The sequence below is a fragment of the Thalassophryne amazonica genome, chromosome 12 (assembly GCF_902500255.1).
Source record: "Thalassophryne amazonica chromosome 12, fThaAma1.1, whole genome shotgun sequence".
NCBI lineage: Eukaryota > Metazoa > Chordata > Actinopteri > Batrachoidiformes > Batrachoididae > Thalassophryne > Thalassophryne amazonica.
The window spans coordinates 61,835,379-61,855,626 of record NC_047114.1 but is presented as its reverse complement, the minus strand read 5'-3'; the positions used below and the strand labels follow the sequence as shown (position 1 = coordinate 61,855,626).

The 20,248-nt window shown below is 43.9% G+C and overlaps 1 protein-coding gene across 3 annotated transcripts in view; it reads right to left on the bottom strand.

The window, feature by feature from the left end:
• LOC117521047 (GRAM domain-containing protein 2A-like) overlaps window positions 1-9,649 on the bottom strand; it is a 35,654-nt gene extending 26,005 nt beyond the window's left edge. Inside the window, exons 1-6 of one of the 3 annotated variants that reach the window (XM_034182362.1) lie at window positions 9,451-9,649; window positions 6,133-6,276; window positions 5,992-6,049; window positions 5,786-5,858; window positions 3,464-3,567; window positions 3,006-3,095 (exon numbers count right to left, since the gene is read on the bottom strand). In XM_034182362.1, the coding sequence (XP_034038253.1) occupies window positions 3,006-3,095; window positions 3,464-3,567; window positions 5,786-5,858; window positions 5,992-6,049; window positions 6,133-6,276; window positions 9,451-9,491 (510 nt within the window). In that variant the 5' untranslated portion in view covers window positions 9,492-9,649. Of the gene's footprint in view, window positions 1-3,005; window positions 3,096-3,463; window positions 3,568-5,785; window positions 5,859-5,991; window positions 6,059-6,132; window positions 6,277-9,450 lie in introns of all 3 variants that reach the window. The other 2 variants (XM_034182361.1, XM_034182363.1) reach the window with 2 other exon arrangements.
• Window positions 9,650-20,248: the final 10,599 nt, after the last annotated feature.

Sequence of the window (20,248 nt, the reverse complement as noted above, 5' to 3'; positions counted from 1 at the left end):
GTTATTTGATGCATTTAAATAATAAATGTGTGACGCTTTAACAAAATAATATGTAGAACCAAGTATAATGGGTTGGAGCCTCTGGTTGAGTGAGACAATAGATGCCAGAAGATGATTGGTTGCACTGATGTCAATGTAAAGCCTTTACTTTGCCATGATTAAGAGGTTGCTGTAACTTGTTTTATGTGGCCATTTTAAGTGCCTTGAATTACACCAAAACTCAATGTTTGCATGTCACCTTGCGTTGATATAATCCAGCTAATTGATCACCTTGTGCCTTAGTATGTAGGTTCACCTGCACTTCAATATATTTACCGTGTGAAGTATCACTGATATTCATATCCGCACCAGAGTTATCAGTAAGTCGAGTGATGTGTTTTTCTTTTTTATTGCAATGCACAAATGAGGATGTCTTGTCAGTAAACAACCCAAGAGTATAGTTGATGTAATGGGACTCTTTCGAGTCCCAGAGGAGGGACTGTAGAAGACTTTTTAGGTCCATATTTGAACTGTGATGAACTATCAAGTGTCTTGATCTGAACTGTATGTCCTCTGGCTGAACTAGCAGGTGTTCAACCCAAAAAAAGGGCTCCATTAGTCATTCAGTCTGTCAGGGGCTTTCCAAGGCCTTTTAGGTGCTTTCCCGCAGGCCACGTGCGAGGGGCCTCGGGCCAGCTGCACCTGTGGCTGAGGCCATGTGCGGGGGGCCTCAGGCCAGCTGCACCTGTGGCTGAAGGTCTTTTAAAAAAATCAGTTGTAAATCCTTCACGTTTTAATGGGAGCGTTTGTCACATTGAAATAATGGCCTAACACCTGCTTAGGGTTCACTAGAGGACGCTTCCAATAGAAAACCATGTCTTGGGAATGAAATAAATAAAAAAGTCGAAGGAGGAGCGATGCCCGCGGGTCTCCAATAAATAGATGAGCGCGGTTGTCACTTATTCAGTCTCTCTAGAGGACTCAGTTTGTCTAAGCTCTGTGTCGAAGGCTTAAATAAACTTAAAAACTCTGTGCATTTTATCTTGCTTAAGGCTGAATTATTCTAAAGTGTTGTGTCCTTTTCTAGCATATCACTTGCAATTAGTTTGTGTTATCTAAAAGACGACATCCCGAGAAGACTAAAGATGAGCCACGTCAATATCATGAGATCATGGGATTGTCATGTTGGTTGGTGAGAAAGATTCACTCCGGTTGCTGTTATTTCGGTTACTGTTAGAACTTAACATATGCACAGCAGAGTTAGATGATAGTTGTATCAGATCAACTTTGCCTCAGTGGTATTTTTTTTTTCTTTAGTCATTTGTCATAGCAATGGCACACATGATGTCGCGCTGAGCCAGTTCTACTTGTTTGTGGAAGAAAATACAGTGTGTTAAGATATCCAGGCAGACTGTAGGGATCATGCACCCCAACTCCTGAACATTTTGCCACATATTTCTCATTAGCCTCAACATGTGGTTGTATTGTCATAGCAACAGGTGTATTTGTGCAGATTGTGTATGTGTTTTATACACCAACATGGTGACTTCTACTGTGAAGGTAATATGTAGCTGCACTGGGTTTATGCAGTACTGTTAGGAAAACCTGAGGGGCAGAAATATCTGTCTGAATGTACCTGACACTGTCCAAGAACGACTCATTTCCAACACACTGCAGTCAGCACAGGGTCCTGTACTGACTGCGCTAATTGCACTGGTAGATTATAAAGCAATATTTAAGTTGGGGGGGGAAGCTTGCAGTGAGCGTGACCGTTGACCTTTAGAGCTCAAAATTAATAGTGTTCTTGTAATTCAATGTAATTCAATTCATTTAGTTTATATAGCACCAAGTCACAACAAAGCTGCCTCAAGGTGCTTCACACAACTAAGGTCTAACCTTCCCAACCCCTAGAGCAAGCACACAGGTGACAGTGGTAAGGAAAAACTCCCTCTGATGATATTGAGGAAGAAACCTCAAGCAGACCAGACTCAGAAGGGTGACCCACTGCTTAGGCCATTTTAACAGTTACAAGGTTTTTACAAAGTTTTACAGAGCTGAAGAAACAGGAAATCTAAACAACATGACATAACTTGTAGCCAACTTGTAGTCTGGCTTCCAAACATAACATACGTGGTGTAACAAGTGCGCTAACATTTATGTAGGCATAGCATGTTTTATTGTATGCACAAAACAAAAACACTTCTGTTGACCTCAAACACAGTGGGCTTCACTACTAACTTGGCCTAAATACAACTTAAAAATTTTGGGTTGATCGGTCAATCAGTTTTGTGTCACGATGGATAGACCAACTGTGAATGTGACAGCAATAACCCTGCAGCCAAAGTGGACTGAGGGCTAAAATCTTAAAGAATAAACCTACCCACTAATACAAACGAGAGTCATCAGGAGATGACATATGACCCTGGTCCCCACAAATCAATAATACAAAGTGTTTTAAGTGTTCATTTCTTGCAAAACCTTTCCAAAATCTAAGAAAAAAAAAAAACATTAGTTATCCAGAAATGGATCTCTGGAAACGTTTTCCACCATTTTGGATTATTTTTTTCAAGCAAACAACCAACATGCAGTATGTCATGGTGTCATCACTTGCACTGGCAGTCGCCATTTTGCATCACTGTAAAGTTCCCACTGAGCTGCAGCTGCAGCTGGTCGCTTTGCCTCTATCTCTTGTACCTAATGTGGACAAGGGATAAATGGATGTGCTTTGTTTGGTTAGCAGTAATGGATATGGTTTGTGTGTGGTTGGGTGGTGCAAATGATAGTAATGATAATAACGTACATTGGGCTGGGAATGAAATGGAAAGCTGCTGAGTACAGATGGACGGCCAATAATCCACCACAGCACCTTCCTAATTTATGCTATAGTATAAATGTTAGTTACAGTTGTTAGAGTATCAAAAATGAAAGTTAAAAAAAGTGGAAAAAAAGAAGTCAAATATAAAGTAAAGTTTAAAACAATAGCTGTTAAAGTGTGTGTGTGTTTGTGTGTGTGTGTGTGGTCTGACCTTCTCGCCGTCAGCAGTTTGAATTGACAGCCTGGCCAGGGACAGGCTGTGTTTCTTCACTTTCCTCACGCTGGAGGTGGAGATCACCACCTGCAAACGCAGAGACTTTATGGAGCCTCAGGTTGCATTACAAAAGCTTCTACAGCAATCCTTCACACTGCAGAACATCCTCAGTGTAATTTTTACAAAACCTGGCCTGAAGCAAAGCATCATTCTGTAGCCACGCTCCTTATATCAATTCCCTTTATGCATCATTTAATACCAGCGTGGAAAAAAGGCTTGAATGCTGGAAAGTGGAATCTAAGGACGGGGAGTTGCAGGTGATGGCATTGTGACATACAAGCTCCAAAAAAATATTTTTTCATGCCTAGATGCTTTCCTCAGAAATGTTTATTTGAGCTGGATTGTGAGATGTATGAAATATCGGCGCTCTGTCATTTCTGATGGGTGTAAATTACCTTGGTGTCTTTAAGGAGCACAGACGAGTAGAAGCACAAATAGTTGTTTGACATGTAGAGTTTTCCGTGGTACAATACTTCCTTCTGCAAAGCACACGTGAACACTGCAGAAGAGACATGCACATTGGTGTTCACGTTTATTCAGTCAGAAAATTGAAGAGAAACAATACTGAAGAAGTGGTGGGCACAGTTCAGCTTACTTTTTAGAAGTGACTTACTTTTTCATGAGTGGATTAGTGTTTCAGATAACTTTGAAAACCATTACTGAACCAATCGGCATTCACCAGCAGTGCCAAATTAGTGAGTTTGTCGCTAGGTTTACTGACTTTTTGACATTTCCCAGAGACCAGAAATCCTGTCTAGTGACTAGCAACAAGTCTAGCAACTTTTATTCCACGCAAACTAATCACTTTGTAAAATAGCTGAATGTAATTACAAAAACAAGAGCAATCTGAGATTTCTGACATCTGCCAATCTGGATCCGGATCACCTCCAAAATTCAGTGAAATCTTCTATGCCCTAATATCTATCAGTGGTGCAAATGTGGTGAGAATCCGTGAAGTAGTTTTTTTTTGTTTGCTTTTTTAATGTAATCTTTCAAAGCCGATATAAAGGGAAATCTTGATCCAGAATCTGGATCTGGATTAAAATTAGATTAAATCCAATTTATTAACTTAATTTCAAAGAATTTAATTCATTCAGGTATTACCAATTGAAACAATTCAATTAAGTTAAAGCAACTATTTTTTCAACGTAGTATATTTGTTCCTAAACTAAATATAATTGGGTTGTGGACAAAATAAGAGGATGTCCTTAGGCTTTGAGAAACACTTATCAACATTTTTCTCAATTTTCTGACTTTTTATTGCCCAAACAACTAACTGATTAACCCAGAAAATAATCAGATCAAATCAAATATACTTTATTGTTCCATGCACTGAAATTTTTCTTGCCATAAGTGCTACACGCTGCAGGGCAGAGAAGTGACAGATGGCACAAACAGACAGATACGGCAGAGATAAAATCACAAGATAAAAGAGATTAAAACCGAAGTGTAAAGTCTGCCTTAAAACAGCCTAAAAAAATATATATCTTATACTACATCTATAAAATTAGCAACCCTAGAAAAATAATTACATTAAAAACAAGTGCAAATGCTAAAGTGCCAAGTAAGGAGATGCCACCTATAATGTGTCTTTTTCCTTATTAAGTAGTGTGTTGGACGCTGGGATGAATGAAAACTTAAACCGGTTAGTTTGACAGTTGCTTGCTCTGTGACGTCTTCTTGAAGGTAGCAGTCGTACTCCAAGAACAGAACGTGTGCAAGATCATTCAAGATCCTGTGTGTCAGCTCAGAACGTTGAATAACCCTTCATAATCAGCATTGTTAGTTGCAGATTTGATACTTGTTCATCCTTAATAACATTATTTTTACTCCCCTCAAAGAGATGCCTTTTTAAATTGTGGCATTTGTGGCAAATTTTGTGTGTCTATATATATATATATATATATATATATATATATATATATATATATATATATATATATATATATATATATATATATATATATATATATATATATATATATATATATACACACACATATACACACACACAGTAAATTTTGCAGAGTAAAATTAATTCTGCAGGGATAACATTTGGTCCCAGTCCAAATACAGTAAAATATCTTGTCAAATCAAGTGTTTCTACTCCAATAAGAGTTGATTTGACACTGTGATCGAGTTGATTTAGCACTGTGATAGAATATATTTTATATAAACTCTCTCTCTCTCTCTCTCAATATATATATATATATATATATATATATATATATATATATATATATATATATATATATATATATATATATATAAACTAATACTTTTTATGGGAAAATAACAGTTTATGGCTATGATTTATGGGTAAGTTTAACCAAAGGATTAATCAACTAATCAGAAAATAAAAAAAAATAGATTATGGAAAAATAATCATTATAATAATCTATTACTAGCAGGGGTGGCAGCCAAGCGGTTAATGCACTTGGTTCCAGTGTGGAAGGTTCCCGGTTCAAAGCCCGCCCCTGTCACATGTCTCCATGTTATGTGGAGTTGCATTGGGAAGGGCGTAAAACTTGTGCCAAATCACGCATGCAGATCCAGCTTAGATTTGCTGTGGCGACCCCGAGTGGAAACAAGGGAGCAGCCGAACGGACTTACTTACTTATTATACATTAATCTATTGATAAAAAAAAATAACCAGCAGATTAATCAAATTCAAAAGTAATGATTAGTTGTAGTCCTACAGTGTGACACAAACTCACTGTGTGTCAGGTTCTCTCTGTCAGGAATCTCCTGGAACAGTTTGTGGAAAGTTCTGTTGTGCTTGATGAAGCTCTGCGGGAGAAGATGGTGAAGCGTCACATTAGTGCGTGTTGTTCTGAGATGACTGACTGTCAGTGCAGAGCTAATTAAGAGACACCACAGGCTCAGAGTAAGGATGTGTTTTGGTGTTTTGTAGGAGACTTGCATTTCTTGTGATGATCCCATCTGGTCGCTCTGCGTTTCCTTCTGGTGCAGTCTGCTCCCTGAGGACACTAAGATAAGGATGGTATCAGGGTTATTGCCTATCTGTATCGCCTAACCTGCTTTAGCCCTTTGTGGAGGGTACCTGACAGATGCGGTGGAGTTGAGGCTCTGATTTAACTCTTCCATGTCCACTTGGGGTTCCTCCAGAGTGCCGAGCTCTTTGGCTTTCTTACTGATTTTGCGGCTTGCTTTTCCAACACCAAGTGATCCGGCTCCATCCGGAGGGCTGCCAATAGAGAACAGGGGGTGCATACATTATGGCTTTTATCTGATGCTCACAGGCAGGATGATAATATCAAATCACAGACTAGAGCAACCCCGCGACCCGATTCTGGATAAGCGGTTGAAGATGAGTTAGTGAGTGAGACTAGAGCAAGACAGTATATAATTTATCCCCATTCAAATAAGAATTCAGAGATCATATGGTTCAGTCACAGATACACCAATTTGCTCTGTACTTTATCAGCAAAACTAGCACACAGATGTGGTGTTTTGTGTCAGTTTTAGGTACAGTCAGGTCCATAAGTATTTGGACAGTGACGGCTGTATGTGATTTTTATCCCTGTACACCTCCACAGTGGAGCTAAAATGAAACAATCAGGACCTGCTTGTAGTGTAATCTGCTTGCTTTATTTCACTGGGTTGAACAAATATATGAATAATTTATCAATTATAGCCACCTGTATACATATTTCCTCCATTTTCATACCCCTTACATACAGTGCATCTGGCAAGTATTCACAGCGCTTCACTTTTTCCACATTTCATTATGTTCCAGCCTTATTACAAAATTGATTAAATTATTTTTTCCTTCAGAATTTTACACACAATACTCCATAATGACAACATGAAAAACGGTTTTTAAAATTTATGCAAATTTATTAAAAATAAAAAACTAAGAAATCACATGTACGTAAGTATTCACACCCTTTGCTCAATACTTTGTTGACGCACGTTTGACAGCAATTACATCCTCAAGTCTTCTTGAATATGATGCCACAAGCTTGGCGCACCTATATTTGGACAGTTTTGCTAATTCCTCTTTGCAGCACCTCTCAAGCTCCATCAGGTTGGATGGGAGTGTCGGTGCACAGCCATTTTCAGATCTCTCCAGAGATGTTCAATTCAGGTCTGGGCTCTGGCTGGGCCACTCAAGGACATTCACAGAGTTGTCCTGAAGCCACTCCTTTGATATCTTGGCTGTGTGCTTAGGGTCATTGTCCTGTTGAAAGATGAACCATCAGTCTGAGGTCAAGAGCGCTCTGGAGCAGGTTTTCATCCAGGATGTCTCTGTTCATTGCTGCATTCATCTTTCCCTCAATCCTGACTAGTCTCCCAGTTCCTGCCACTGAAAAACATCCCCACAGCACGATGCTGCCATCACCATGCTTCACTGTAGGGATGGTGCCTGGTTTCCTCCAAACATGACGCCTGGCATTCATGCCAAAGAGTTCAATCTTTGTCTCATCAGACCAGAGAATTTTGTTTCTCATGGTCTGAGAGTCCTTCAGGTGCTTTTTGGCAACTCCAGGCGGGCTGCCATGTGCCTTTTCCGAAGGAGTGGCTTCTTTCTGGCCACTCTACTATACAGGCCTGATTGGTAGATTGCTGCAGAGATGGTTGTCCTTCTGGAAGGTTCTCCTCTCTCCACACAGGAATGCTGGAGCTCTGACAGAATGACAATCAGGTTCTTGGTCACCTCCCTGACTAAGACCTTTCTCCCCCAGTCGCTCAGTTTAGACGGGTGGTCAACTCTAGCAGGACTCCTGGTGGATCCAAAAGTCTTGCATTTATGGATGATGGAGGCCACTGTGCTCATTGGGACCTTCAAAGCAGAAGAAATGTTTCTGTACCCTTTCCCAAATTTGTGCCTTGAGACAATCCTGTCTTAGACGTGGGACCTTATATGTAGATGGGTGTGTGTCTTTCCAAATAATGTCCAATCAACTGAATTTACCCCAGATGGACTCCAGTTAAGCTGTAGAAACATCTCAAGGAAGATCAATGGAAACAGGATGTACCTGAACTCAATTTTGAGCATCATGGCAAAGGATGTGATTTCTTAGTTTTCTTAGTTTTTTTTTTTTTTAATTTTAATAAATTTGCAAGGACAGTGACAATTTGTGTACATTGTCATTATGGGGTGCTGTTAGTAGAATTTTGAGGGAAAAAAATGAATTTCACCATTTTGGAATAAGGCTGTAACATAAAATGTGGAAAAAGTAAAGATCTGTGGATACTTTCTGGTTGCAATGTAACTGGACAAACTAAATAAAAGGATTATTTTGAATACAGATGATCACTTTTACAAGCAAGAAAACTAGACAAGTTAAAGGATGGATACAAACCTTATGGTACTATGTGGGAAAATCTGTCCGGAGTAGACAGATCTTAAAAAGAAAAAGAAAACCCCCCCCCCCCCCCCCAAAAAAAAAAAAAACGGAGTGACTGTGCAACAAGGAGACCGGTGAAGGAAGCCATCAAGAGACACCTCTGAAGGGATTACAGGCTTTTGTGGCTCTGAATGGAGAAACTGAATTGTGCAACTGTTGTCTGTTGCATCAACAACTCTACAGCTTCACAGCAGTGTGGCACAGAAGAGGATTTTCCTCCCAAAAAAAAAAAAGCTACCGCTTGTTAGAATGTACAGACCTGAACCCAACTCAGACCTTATATGAAAATACAAGATAAATTATTTTGTCCATGTAGAGCTTTTCTCTATGTTTAAATATGCAGTATATTATATAGTTTTATAATTTTGGGGGGCCACAAATCGACTGCGAGTAAAGCGGAATTGTGACATACGCATGCATGAGTTATCGGGGTTCACCTGTACTTATAGTCAGGTTTACCATGTTTAGCTACAAACTTATGTTGGAATTTTGTGTGCAATTGGAAAACTATAAGATTATTCAATTTGCCTTGAAACCACCATGGCGGCTATTTTGGATTTGTAGAAATAGTTGGTTAAAATTGGACCCCCCCCCCTATATTTAGTCTTCTACATGCTCTAGGATCCAGTGGCTAAAATACACATTTCCTTAGTGTAGGTAGACAGACAGGCTCAGGAAGCAACAAAGTGAAAGCAGTGTCTGCCAGTCTTATGATCCCATAAAAACATTGAATTCCTCGGCTTGAAAGTTTTATTCATCTCCACAAAATGACATAATGAACCCAAACTATCATGAGCTCCACTAATAGCTACACTGTGTGCACAAACGGCTGTGCACAACTTGTGGTCTGTCGATATCTTTTGGGCAACGAAAGAAACCGCTGGACACATTAAATCACAGCTTCAGACGAAGTGACACAATGCAACAGCCTCTTGTAACGCAACATTACAAATGAGTGCCTTTGTTAAAAAAAAAAATGTCATGAACAGAGGAGCATTTCTACTCACAGACAGCTGTCCAATGCGAACTTCCTGCTCTTCAGACTCATGGTGGAACATGCGCATACTTTTTACAGGTGTTATGCAGCTTGGTGTGCACTGCAGCCACTGCTTCTTTATGTTCTCTTCATGTTTAAAATAAATAGCAATGCTCAGTGAACTTCTTGATTCTGTGCGTTTGTTTCCTGCCAGTGACAGTGGAGCAGCAGGAGGCTGACAACGATTGGCTCCGGGTGCACCAATAATATGAGAGAGGTGGGGACATCTGCTCACGTTAAACCAATCTGCTCAACACCTCAAACGCAAAACTTGTCATCAGAGCACAGATCATAGCAACTGTTGCTATGGGTGGTGCTACCTGACCTTTTTGGCACAGATGCTCACAGTCACAGGTATGCAGCCATGGTTGTGTGTGTGTGTGTGTGTGTGTGTGTGTGTGTGTGTGTGTGTGTGTGTGTGTGTGTGTGTGTGTGTGTGTGTGTGTGTGTGTGTGTGTGTGTGTGTGTGTGTGTGTGTGTGTGTGTGTTTTTTTGAAAGTCATTCTGTGTGTGGCTTTACAACCTGCTCAGCCTGCACTGATAGACATCGAGGTATGACACAGTCAAGTTCAGAGAAATCACATAGCACACTGCATCACCAGTGACATCAATGACAGTTTTCTCCTTGGTTTAGCCATATTTTTAAAAGTTTTATTCATGCATTGATTTTTAAACTAGCTGATTACCTGCTCCAGGGTGAGTTTGATTCAGAGACGGAAGTGACAACTTCATCTTCACCACCAAAGCTATCACCTCCCACCTATCCTGGATTCCAGAGAACTGTTAGGAGGTGACTAAAGCTACCTCAAGAAGAGACACCTGCTAATACTACTACTACTACTACTACTATTATAATTACTATAATACTGTTTGTTGCAAGTATGAAGATGTAAAATGTTCAAAAGAAAAAGAGAATTGAAAAGTATGTGTATGTTTATATATATATATATATATATATATATATATATATATATATATATATATATATATATATATATATATATATATATGTGTGTGTGTGTGTGTGTGTGTGTGTGTGTGTGTGTGTGTGTGTGTGTGTGTGTGTGTGTGTGTAGCCTCAGTAATGATGAATTGTAAGGGTCAATGAGGAGTGGAAATCCTGGAGCACACACTTCTTCAATGATCTGTTAGGTCAATTAATTGCACGATTTTTCATATTATTAGGTATTTGCAATAAAATGCTCACTCTATGGCTGCTTGCTTGCAATTTCTAGAAGTGAATGATAAAATCTATTATGAATCACTTTAGGATTATGTCAAAACTACTTCACGGATTCTCATCAAATTTTCACCACAGATACATATTAGGCCATGGAAGACTCCATTCAGTTTTGGAGGTGATACGGAATCCGAATCCAGATTCTGGATCAAGATTTCACTTTATATAGTCTTTGTAGGATTATGTCAAAACTACTTCACAGATTCTCACCAAATTTGCACCACAGATAGATGTTAGGGCATGGAAGACTCCACTGAATTTTGGAGGTAATTCGGATCTGGATTGACTGACGTCAAAAATCTCTGAGTGCTCTTGTTTTGATTATTTTGGCCTCTGTAGTTCCAGTGGTGTCATTGTATTCTTGTCAAAGTGACAAGGTTCTTTTTTAGGTTTTGTTCTGAAACAAGCTACACTGATCACTTTGGGGGCTGCTCAGTACTTTTTGTCACATCCTTTGATTGCAGAATTTCACTGCTAAAATTGGTGGAGTTTCTTTGGAAGTTCATTGAAACACAGATAGTAAATAGTAGCAATGACTCTTTTCTTTTGTCACTGCAGTGCTTATTTTGAAGTTTTGCACTGTTACATGGAATTATGCAAACTATTAGAACATTTACTGTATAATGTGATACTGATGGCTGTATTTTCATGCTTTCCCATTGCACTCAGCAGGTACAGTGGCTTGCAAAAGTATTCAGCCCCTTGGTATTTCACGCATTTTAATTTGTTTATGGTGTTTCAAATACAAAAAGTAAATCAGGCTTCTCAATATAAAAATTTCTAAAATTATATTACTTAGACTCAAACTGAAAACAAATCTCTACAATCTGATATAAATTAATGAAAAATATAAAAGCCAAGATGATGGGTTGCATAAGTAATTAGCCCCTTTGGTACAATACCTGTAAATAATCAGTTTAATTGCCAGTTTTCTTCAGACAAGTCAGGAGATGGATACATAAACATTTCCAAGTCACTAAATATGTCTTGAATTTTATTTATGTCAGTTATGAAGAAATACAAACAGACTAAAGAGTATGGAACTCTGTGGTAAATCTGTGTGGAGTAGACAGTTCTGAAAAACTGAGTGACTGTGTAAGAAGGAGAAGAGTGAGGAAAGCCACCAAGACACCCAGACAACCTAGAAAAAGTTTTAGGCTTCTGTGGCTGTGATTTAAGAAATTGTGCACAGTGCAATTCTGCATTTTGTGTCTCTAGTTATACAGCTGCATGATGAAGTGGTACATCAAATCTAGGCTTGCATCTCAGATGTACCTTCTGGAAAATTGTAGGTGCACAATTTCTCCAATCACAGCCACAGAAGCCTATAACTTCTTCTGGGTTGTCTGGGTGTCTTGGTGGCTTTCCTCACTCTTCTCCTTCTTGCACAGTCACTCAGTTTTTGAGAACTGTCTACCATAGAGTGTCATACTGTTTGTATTTCTTCATAACTGATGTAAATAAAGTCCAAGACATATTCAGTGACTTGGAAATGTTCATGTATCCATCCCCTGACTTGTCTGAAGAAAACTGGCAATAAAACTGATGATTTACAGGTATTATACCAAAGGGGCTAATTATTTATGCAACCCATCATCTTGGCTTTTATATTTTTAATTATGTCAGGTTGTAGAGATTTACTTTCAGTTTGAGTCTAAGGAAGATAATTTTAGAAATTTTTATAGTGAGAAGCCTGGTTTACTTTTTGTATTTGAAATGTCATAAACAATTTAAAATGTGTGAAATACCAAGGGGCTGAATACTTTTGCAAGCCGCTGTATATGAATCAATAAGCAGGTCAGGGTCACTTTTGCTATTTTTATGTTTAATATTGGGTGACTCTTTGTTGTGTCAGGCAGTGGGGGTTTAGAGTTACTAACAGACACGGTCACTGAATTAACCTGCAATTTCGTTTTATGAGTGAAAAATACAGATTTAAAATTGAGAGGTGTTGTGTTACTTGGCTTGTCACGGCATCGGTTCATATCTCGCCACATCTGACAGAAAACATGATAGAAATGTAGTTTAACTACTTGTAGAGCACACTCTACAAATGAATAGTTGTCTGAGGTTTACAGGCAAAATGAACCTCAACAATGTGAAACACATTTACTTTTGCATTTTGCTTGACAATGTGATGCATTGAAAACAAAGACCAAGTGGTTACACGAGCTAAGTTACAGTGGAATACTACAACCCCTGGCAAAAATTATGGAATCACCGGCCTCAGAGGATGTTCATTCAGTTGTTTAATTTTGTAGAAAAAAAGCAGATCACAGACATTACACAAAACTAAAGTCATTTCAATGGCAACTTTCTGGCTTTAAGAAACACTATAAGAAATCAAGAAAAAAAAGATTGTGGCAGTCAGTAACGGTTACTTTTTTAGACCAAGCAGAGGAAAAAATTATGGAATCACCCTGTAAATTTTCATCCCCCAAATTAACACCTGCATCAAATCAGATCTGCTCATTGACATTGACCCCTATGTGTCTTTTTGCAAGGAATGTTTTTGCAGTTTTTGCTCTATGGCAAGATGCATTATCATCTTGAAAAATGATTTCATCATCCCCAAACATCCTTTCAATTGTCCAAAATATCAACATAAACTTGTGCATTTATTGATGATGTAATGACAGCCATCTCCCCAGTGCCTTTACCTGACATGCAGCCCCATATCATCAATGACTGTGGAAATTTACATGTTCTCTTCAGGCAGTCATCTTTATAAATCTCATTGGAAAGGCACCAAACAAAAGTTCCAGCATCATCACCTTGCCCAATGCAGATTCGAGATTCATCACTGAATATGACTTTCATCCAGTCATCCACAGTCCACAATTGCTTTTCCTTAGCCCATTGTAACTGTTATGAAAGTGTAGTGACACGGACCCACAACAGGGGGCGCAAATGAACGGTCAATAGATGAGCCAAAAAGTAACAATTTAATGTTGTGAAGGTGCACAATGAATACACAGACAATCTCAGAATAGGATAACAGTCAATCCACAAAGGTGACGTGTGGGCAGGCTCGAGGATAGAAGACGTCTGTCCTGAGAAGAGCCGGAACCACACGATTTCCGCCGCCACCGAACCTGGTGAATACTGGAGCCGCCAAGTCCCGAATTCCCAGGTGATCACCGTCCCCGACTGTCGGATCGGGTACTGCCGGCGAAGAACAAAGACAGTCAAGTGTGGGTGTGTGTACACCCCGTAACAACAATGGTGGGAATGCCACCTCCACCTCTCACTCAATATTCTGATGAGTATGCAGTGATCCCTCAGAGGAAAAGAGTGCCGTCCTGCACTCACTCAGCTTCCACAAAACAAGGGACCGGTACTCCTGCAAACACTCACAATATACAGATTATAAGGTAAACACAAATGGCTGAGGATATTACCTCCATAGAAGTACGATATCTCGGTGATGAGGTGGAGATGACGTCTGGGTTTTATGGAGTGAGATGATGAAGAATAAGTGACAGCTGTCAGGAAATAATGAGTGACAGCTGTCACTCCCGGCTGTGTCCGTGGCGGCAACGCCCTCTCATGCCTGAAGCCCGCACTTCAGGCAGGGCGCCCTCTGGTGGTGGGCCAGCAGTACCTCCTCTTCTGGCGGCCCACACAACAGGACCCCCCCCCTCAACGGGCGCCTCCTGGGTGTCGATGGTAGAAATCGGCCAGGAGGGCCGGATCCAGGATGAAGCTCCTCTTCACCCAGGAGCGTTCTTCGGGTCCATACCCCTCCTAGTCCACCAGATATTGGAACCCCCGGCCCATTCGACGGACGTCCAGGAGCCGGCGCACTGTCCAAGCTGGCTCCCCGTCAATGATCCGGGCAGGAGGCGACGCCGGACCGGGAGCACAGAGGGGTGAGGTGTGGTATGGTTTGAGTTTGGAGATGTGGAACACCGGGTGGATCCGCAGTGAAGCTGGGAGCTGGAGCTTCACTGCGGCAGGGCTAAGGACCTTGAGGATGCGAAATGGGCCGATGAACCTGTCCATCAGTTTTGGTGACTGTACTTGAAGTGGGATGTCCTTCGTCGACAACCACACCTCCTGCCCGGGCTGGTATGCAGGGGCCAGGGACCGCCGGCGGTCTGCATGGGTCTTGGCCCTCGTCCGGGCCTTCAACAAGGCAGAACGGGCGGTGCGCCACACCTGACGGCACCTCCGAAGGTGGGCCCGGACCGAGGGCACACCGACCTCTCCCTCCACCACGGGAAATAATGGGGGCTGGTACCCCAAACACACCTCAAATGGGGAGAGGCCGGTGGCAGAAGACACCTGGCTGTTATGCGCATAGTCGATCCAGGCCAGATGGTTACTCCAGGCCATCGGGTGCGCGGATGTTACACAGCGGAGGGTCTGTTCCAGCTCCTGGTTGGCCCGCTCTTCCTGTCCGTTCGTCTGTGGATGGTACCCGGACGAGAGGCTCACGGTGGCCCCCAGTTCCCTGCAGAAACTCCTCCAGACGTGAGAGGAAAACTGGGGACCACGATCCGAGACTACGTCAGTGGGAATCCCATGCAGACGGACGACGTGGTGGACCAGGAGGTCCGTTGTCTCCTGGGCCATAGGGAGCTTCGGGAGGGCCACAAAGTGGGCCGCCTTGGAGAATCGGTCCACTATCGTGAGGATGGTGGTGTTGCCCTGGGACGGTGGGAGACCCGTGACAAAATCCAGGCCGATGTGGGACCAGGGGCGATGAGGCACAGGAAGCGGTTGGAGCAGACCTTGGGATTTCCTGTGGTCAGCCTTGCCCCTGGCACAGGTGGTACAGGCCTGGATGTACTCCCGGACGTCGGCCTCCATAGACGCCCACCAGAAGCGCTGCCGGACAACTGCCACGGTCCTTCGCACCCCTGGATGACAGGAGAGCTTGGAACCCTGACAGAAGTCAAGGACCGCAGCCCTGGCCTCTGGTGGGACGTATAGTTTGTTTCTTGGTCCAGTTCCCGGGTCCGGGCTTCGTGCCAGGGCCTCCTGGACGATCTTCTCCACGTCCCAGGTGAGGGTGGCCACGATAGTGGACTCAGGCAGGATGGGCTCCGGTGGATCCGACAGTGCAGTTTTGACCTCCTCTTCGTGTACCCGGGACAAGGCATCCGACCTCTGGTTCTTGGTCCCGGGACGATAGGTGATCCGGAAGTCAAAACGCCCGAAGAACAGTGACCAGCGGGCTTGCCTGGGGTTCAGCCGCTTGGCGGTCCTGATATACTCCAGGTTCCGATGGTCAGTGAAAACCGTGAACGGCACAGACGCTCCCTCCAACAGGTGTCTCCACTCCTCAAGAGCCTCTTTCACCGCAAGGAGTTCTCGATTGCCGACGTCATAGTTCCGTTCAGCCGGGGTCATCCTGCGTGAAAAGTAGGCACACGGGTGAAGAACCTTATCAGTCTCTCCGCTCTGGGATAGCACGGCTCCTATCCCTGAGTCAGAGGCATCCACTTCAACCACGAACTGGTGGCTAGGGTCGGGCTGCACCAAAACTGGCACAGTAGAGAACCGTCGTTTCAACTCCTTGAACGCGGCTTCGCACCGATCCGACCAGGTGAAGGGGACTTTTGGAGAGGTCAGGGCTGTCAGGGGGCTAACTACCTGACTGTAGCCCTTAATGAACCTCCTATAGAAATTAGCGAAGCCGAGGAACTGTTGCAACTTCCTACGGCTTGGTTGGGGCCAATCTCTCACCGCCGCAACCTTGGCCGGATCAGGGGCGACGGAGTTAGAGGAGATGATAAACCCCAGGAAGGATAAAGACGTGCGGTGAAACTCGCACTTCTCGCCCTTCACAAACAGTCGGTTCTCTAACAACCGCTGCAGGACCTGACGTACATGCTGGACATGGGTCTCAGGATCCAGAGAAAAGATGAGAATATCGTCCAGATATACGAAGACGAATCGGTGCAGGAAGTCCTGCAAGACGTCGTTAACCAAGGCTTGGAACGTCGCGGGGGCGTTGGTGAGGCCGAACAGCATGACCAGGTACTCAAAGTGACCTAACGGGGTGTTAAATGCCGTCTTCCATTCGTCTCCCTTCCGGATCCAAACCAGGTGATACGCATTTCTAAGATCCAGCTTAGTAAAGATTTTGGCTCCATGCAGGGGGGTGAACACGGAATCCAACAATGGCAACGGGTATCGGTTGCGAACCGTAATCTCATTCAGCCCCCTGTAATCAATGCATGGACGGAGTCCGCCATCTTTCTTGCCCACAAAAAAGAAACCTGCCCCCATCGGGAGGTGGAGTTCCGGATCAGCCCGGCAGCTAATGAGTCCCGGATGTAGGTCTCCATTGATTCGCGCTCAGGTCGTGAGAGGTTGTACAGCCTGCTGGACGGGAACTCAGCACCTGGAACCAAATCAATGGCACAATCGTACGGATGGTGCGGGGGAAGGGTGAGTGCCAGATCCTTGCTGAAGACGTCAGCAAGATCGTGGTACTCAACCGGCACTGCCGTCAGATTGGGAGGGACTTTGACCTCCTCCTTAGCCTGTAAACCGGGAGGAACCGAGGATCCTAAACACACCCGATGGCAGGTTTCGCTCCACTGAACCACCACCCCAGACGGCCAATCAATCCGGGGATTGTGCTTCAACATCCATGGGAAGCCCAAAATCACGCGGGAGGTAGAAGGAGTTACAAAAAACTCAATCTCCTCCCGATGGTTTCCAGACACCACCAGAGTTACTGGTTGTGTCTTGTGTGTGATTAAAGGGAGGAGGGTGCCATCTAGTGCCCGCACCTGCAATGGCGAAGGAAGTGCCACCAGAGGGAGCCCTACCTCCCTTGCCCATCTGCTGTCTAGCAAATTCCCTTCTGACCCCATGTCCACCAGTGCTGGGGCTTGAAGGGTTAAATCCCCGCTCAGGATTGTAACTGGGAGTCGTGTGGCAATCTGTGTGTGTCCCACGTGAATGTTTTGACCCCCCCTTAGCCCAGTCTCTGAGGGCGGTTGTTGTTGTGGCCGTTTGGGGCAGTTTTTCTGTATGTGCTCCTTTGAGCTGCAGAGAAAACACTCCCCGCGGACCAGCCTCCTCATTTTGGCCCTGTGCGTTTCCCTAACATTGTCAGCAGGGGGAGCTGTTGCCCCACGGAGCGCTGCGGCTGTGGAGCGTGGGGAGGGCGGCCCCTTTTCGAACCCGGAAGGGAGAGGGACGGCGCGTATCCGGCCACGTCCTTCGCCTCGTTCCCGACGGCGTTCCTCCAACCGATTGTCTAACCGTATAACGAGATCGATAAGCCCATCTAAATCCCGCGGTTCTTCCTTAGCTACCAGATGCTCCTTCAGGACCGATGACAGTCCGTTTATGAAGGCGGCGCGGAGCGCAACGTTATTCCAGCCGGACCTCGCAGCCGCGATGCGGAAGTCGACTGCATATTCGGCTGCGCACCGGCGCCCCTGTCGCATTGACAGCAGCATTGTTGAAGCGGTCTCTCCTCTGTTAGGGTGATCAAACACTGTTCTGAACTCCCCCATAAACCCAGTGTATGCTGATAACAACCGTGAGTTCTGTTCCCAGAGCGCCGTAGCCCAGGCGCGTGCCTTACCCCGAAGCAAAGTAATAACATAAGCCACCTTACTGACGTCAGACGCGTACATCACGGGTCGTTGTGCAAAGACGAGCAAACACTGCATCAGAAAGTCCGCGCACGTCTCCACACAACCCCCGTACGGCTCAGGGGGACTTATGTATGCTTCAGGGGATGGTGGGGGGGTTTGTTGAACGACCAGTGGAATGTTAATACCCGGCATCGGGTCGGCAGGAGGAGGAGCCGCAGCAGCGCTCTGATTGCGCGCTTCCACCTGTGCGGTGAGAGCCTCCATCCTGCGATTAAGGATGATGTTTTGCTCGGACATCAAATCCAGCCGAACGGTAAAGGCGTTGAGGATTTGCTGCAACTCACCGAGCACACCTCCTGCAGACGCCTGTGCACCCTGCTCTTCCATTGGCTGTCCAACAGATGGATGACGCCCCTCGGGATCCATGACGCTGGCCGAGATATCCTGTTGTGAAAGTGTAGTGACACGGACCCACAACAGGGGGCGCAAATGAACGGTCAATAGATGAGCCAAAAAGTAACAATTTAATGTTGTGAAGGTGCACAACGAATACACAGACAATCTCAGAATAAGATAACAGTCAATCCACAAAGGTGACGTGTGGGCAGGCTCGAGGATAGAAGACGTCTGTCCTGAGAAGAGCCGGAACCACACGATTTCCGCCGCCACCGAACCTGGTGAATACTGGAGCCGCCAAGTCCCGAATTCCCAGGTGATCACCGTCCCCGAATGTCGGATCTGGTACTGCCGGTGAAGAACAAAGACAGTCAAGTGTGGGTGTGTGTACACCCCGTAACAACAACGGTGGGAATGCCACCTCCACCTCTCACTCAATATTCTGATGAGTATGCAGTGATCCCTCAGAGGAAAAGAGTGCCGTCCTGCACTCACTCAGCTTCCACAAAACAAGGGACCGGTACTCCTGCAAACATTCACAATATACAGATTATAAGGTAAACACAAATGGCTGAGGATATTACCTCCATAGAAGTACGATATCTCGGCGATGAGGTGGAGATGACGTCTGGGTTTTATGGAGTGAGATGATGAAGAATGAGTGACAGCTGTCAGGAAATAATAAGTGACAGCTGTCACTCCCAGCTGTGTCCGTGGCGGCAACGCCCTCTCGTGCCTGAAGCCCGCACTTCAGGCAGGGCGCCCTCTGGTGGTGGGCCAGCAGTACCTCCTCTTCTGGCGGCCCACACAACAGTAACCTTGTTTTTTTCTGTTTAGGTGTTAATGATGCCTTTCGTTTAGCTTTTCTGTATGTAAATCCCATTTCCTTTAGGCGGTTTCTTACAGTTCGGTCACAGACGTTGACTCCAGTTTCCTCCCATTCGTTCCTCATTTGTTTTGTTGTACACTTTTCGATTTTTGAGACATATTGCTTTAGGTTTTCTGTCTTGACGCTTTGATGTCTTCCTTGGTCTACCAGTATGTTTGCCTTTAACAACCTTCCCATGTTGTTTGTATTTGGTCCAGAGTTTAGACACAGCTGACTGTGAACAACCAACATCTTTTGCAACATTGCGTGATGATTTACTCTCTTTTAAGAGTTTGATAATCCTCTCCTTTGTTTCAATTGACATCTCTCGTGTTGGAGCCATGATTCATGTCAGTCCACTTGGTGCAACAGCTCTCCAAGGTGTGTTCACTCCTTTTTAGATGCAGACTAACAAGCAGATCTGATATGATGCAGGTGTTAGTTTGGGGGATGAAAATTTACAGGGTGATTCCATAATTTTTTCCTCAGAATTGAGTGATTCCATATTTTTTTCCTCTGCATGGTCTAAAAAAGTAACCGTTACTGACTGCCACAATCTTTTTTTCTTGATTTCTTATAGTGTTTCTTAAAGCCAGAAAGTTGCCATTTGAAATGACTTTAGTTTTGTGTCATGTCTGTGATCTGCTTTTTTCTACAAAATTAAACAACTGAATGAACATCCTCCGAGGCCGGTGAT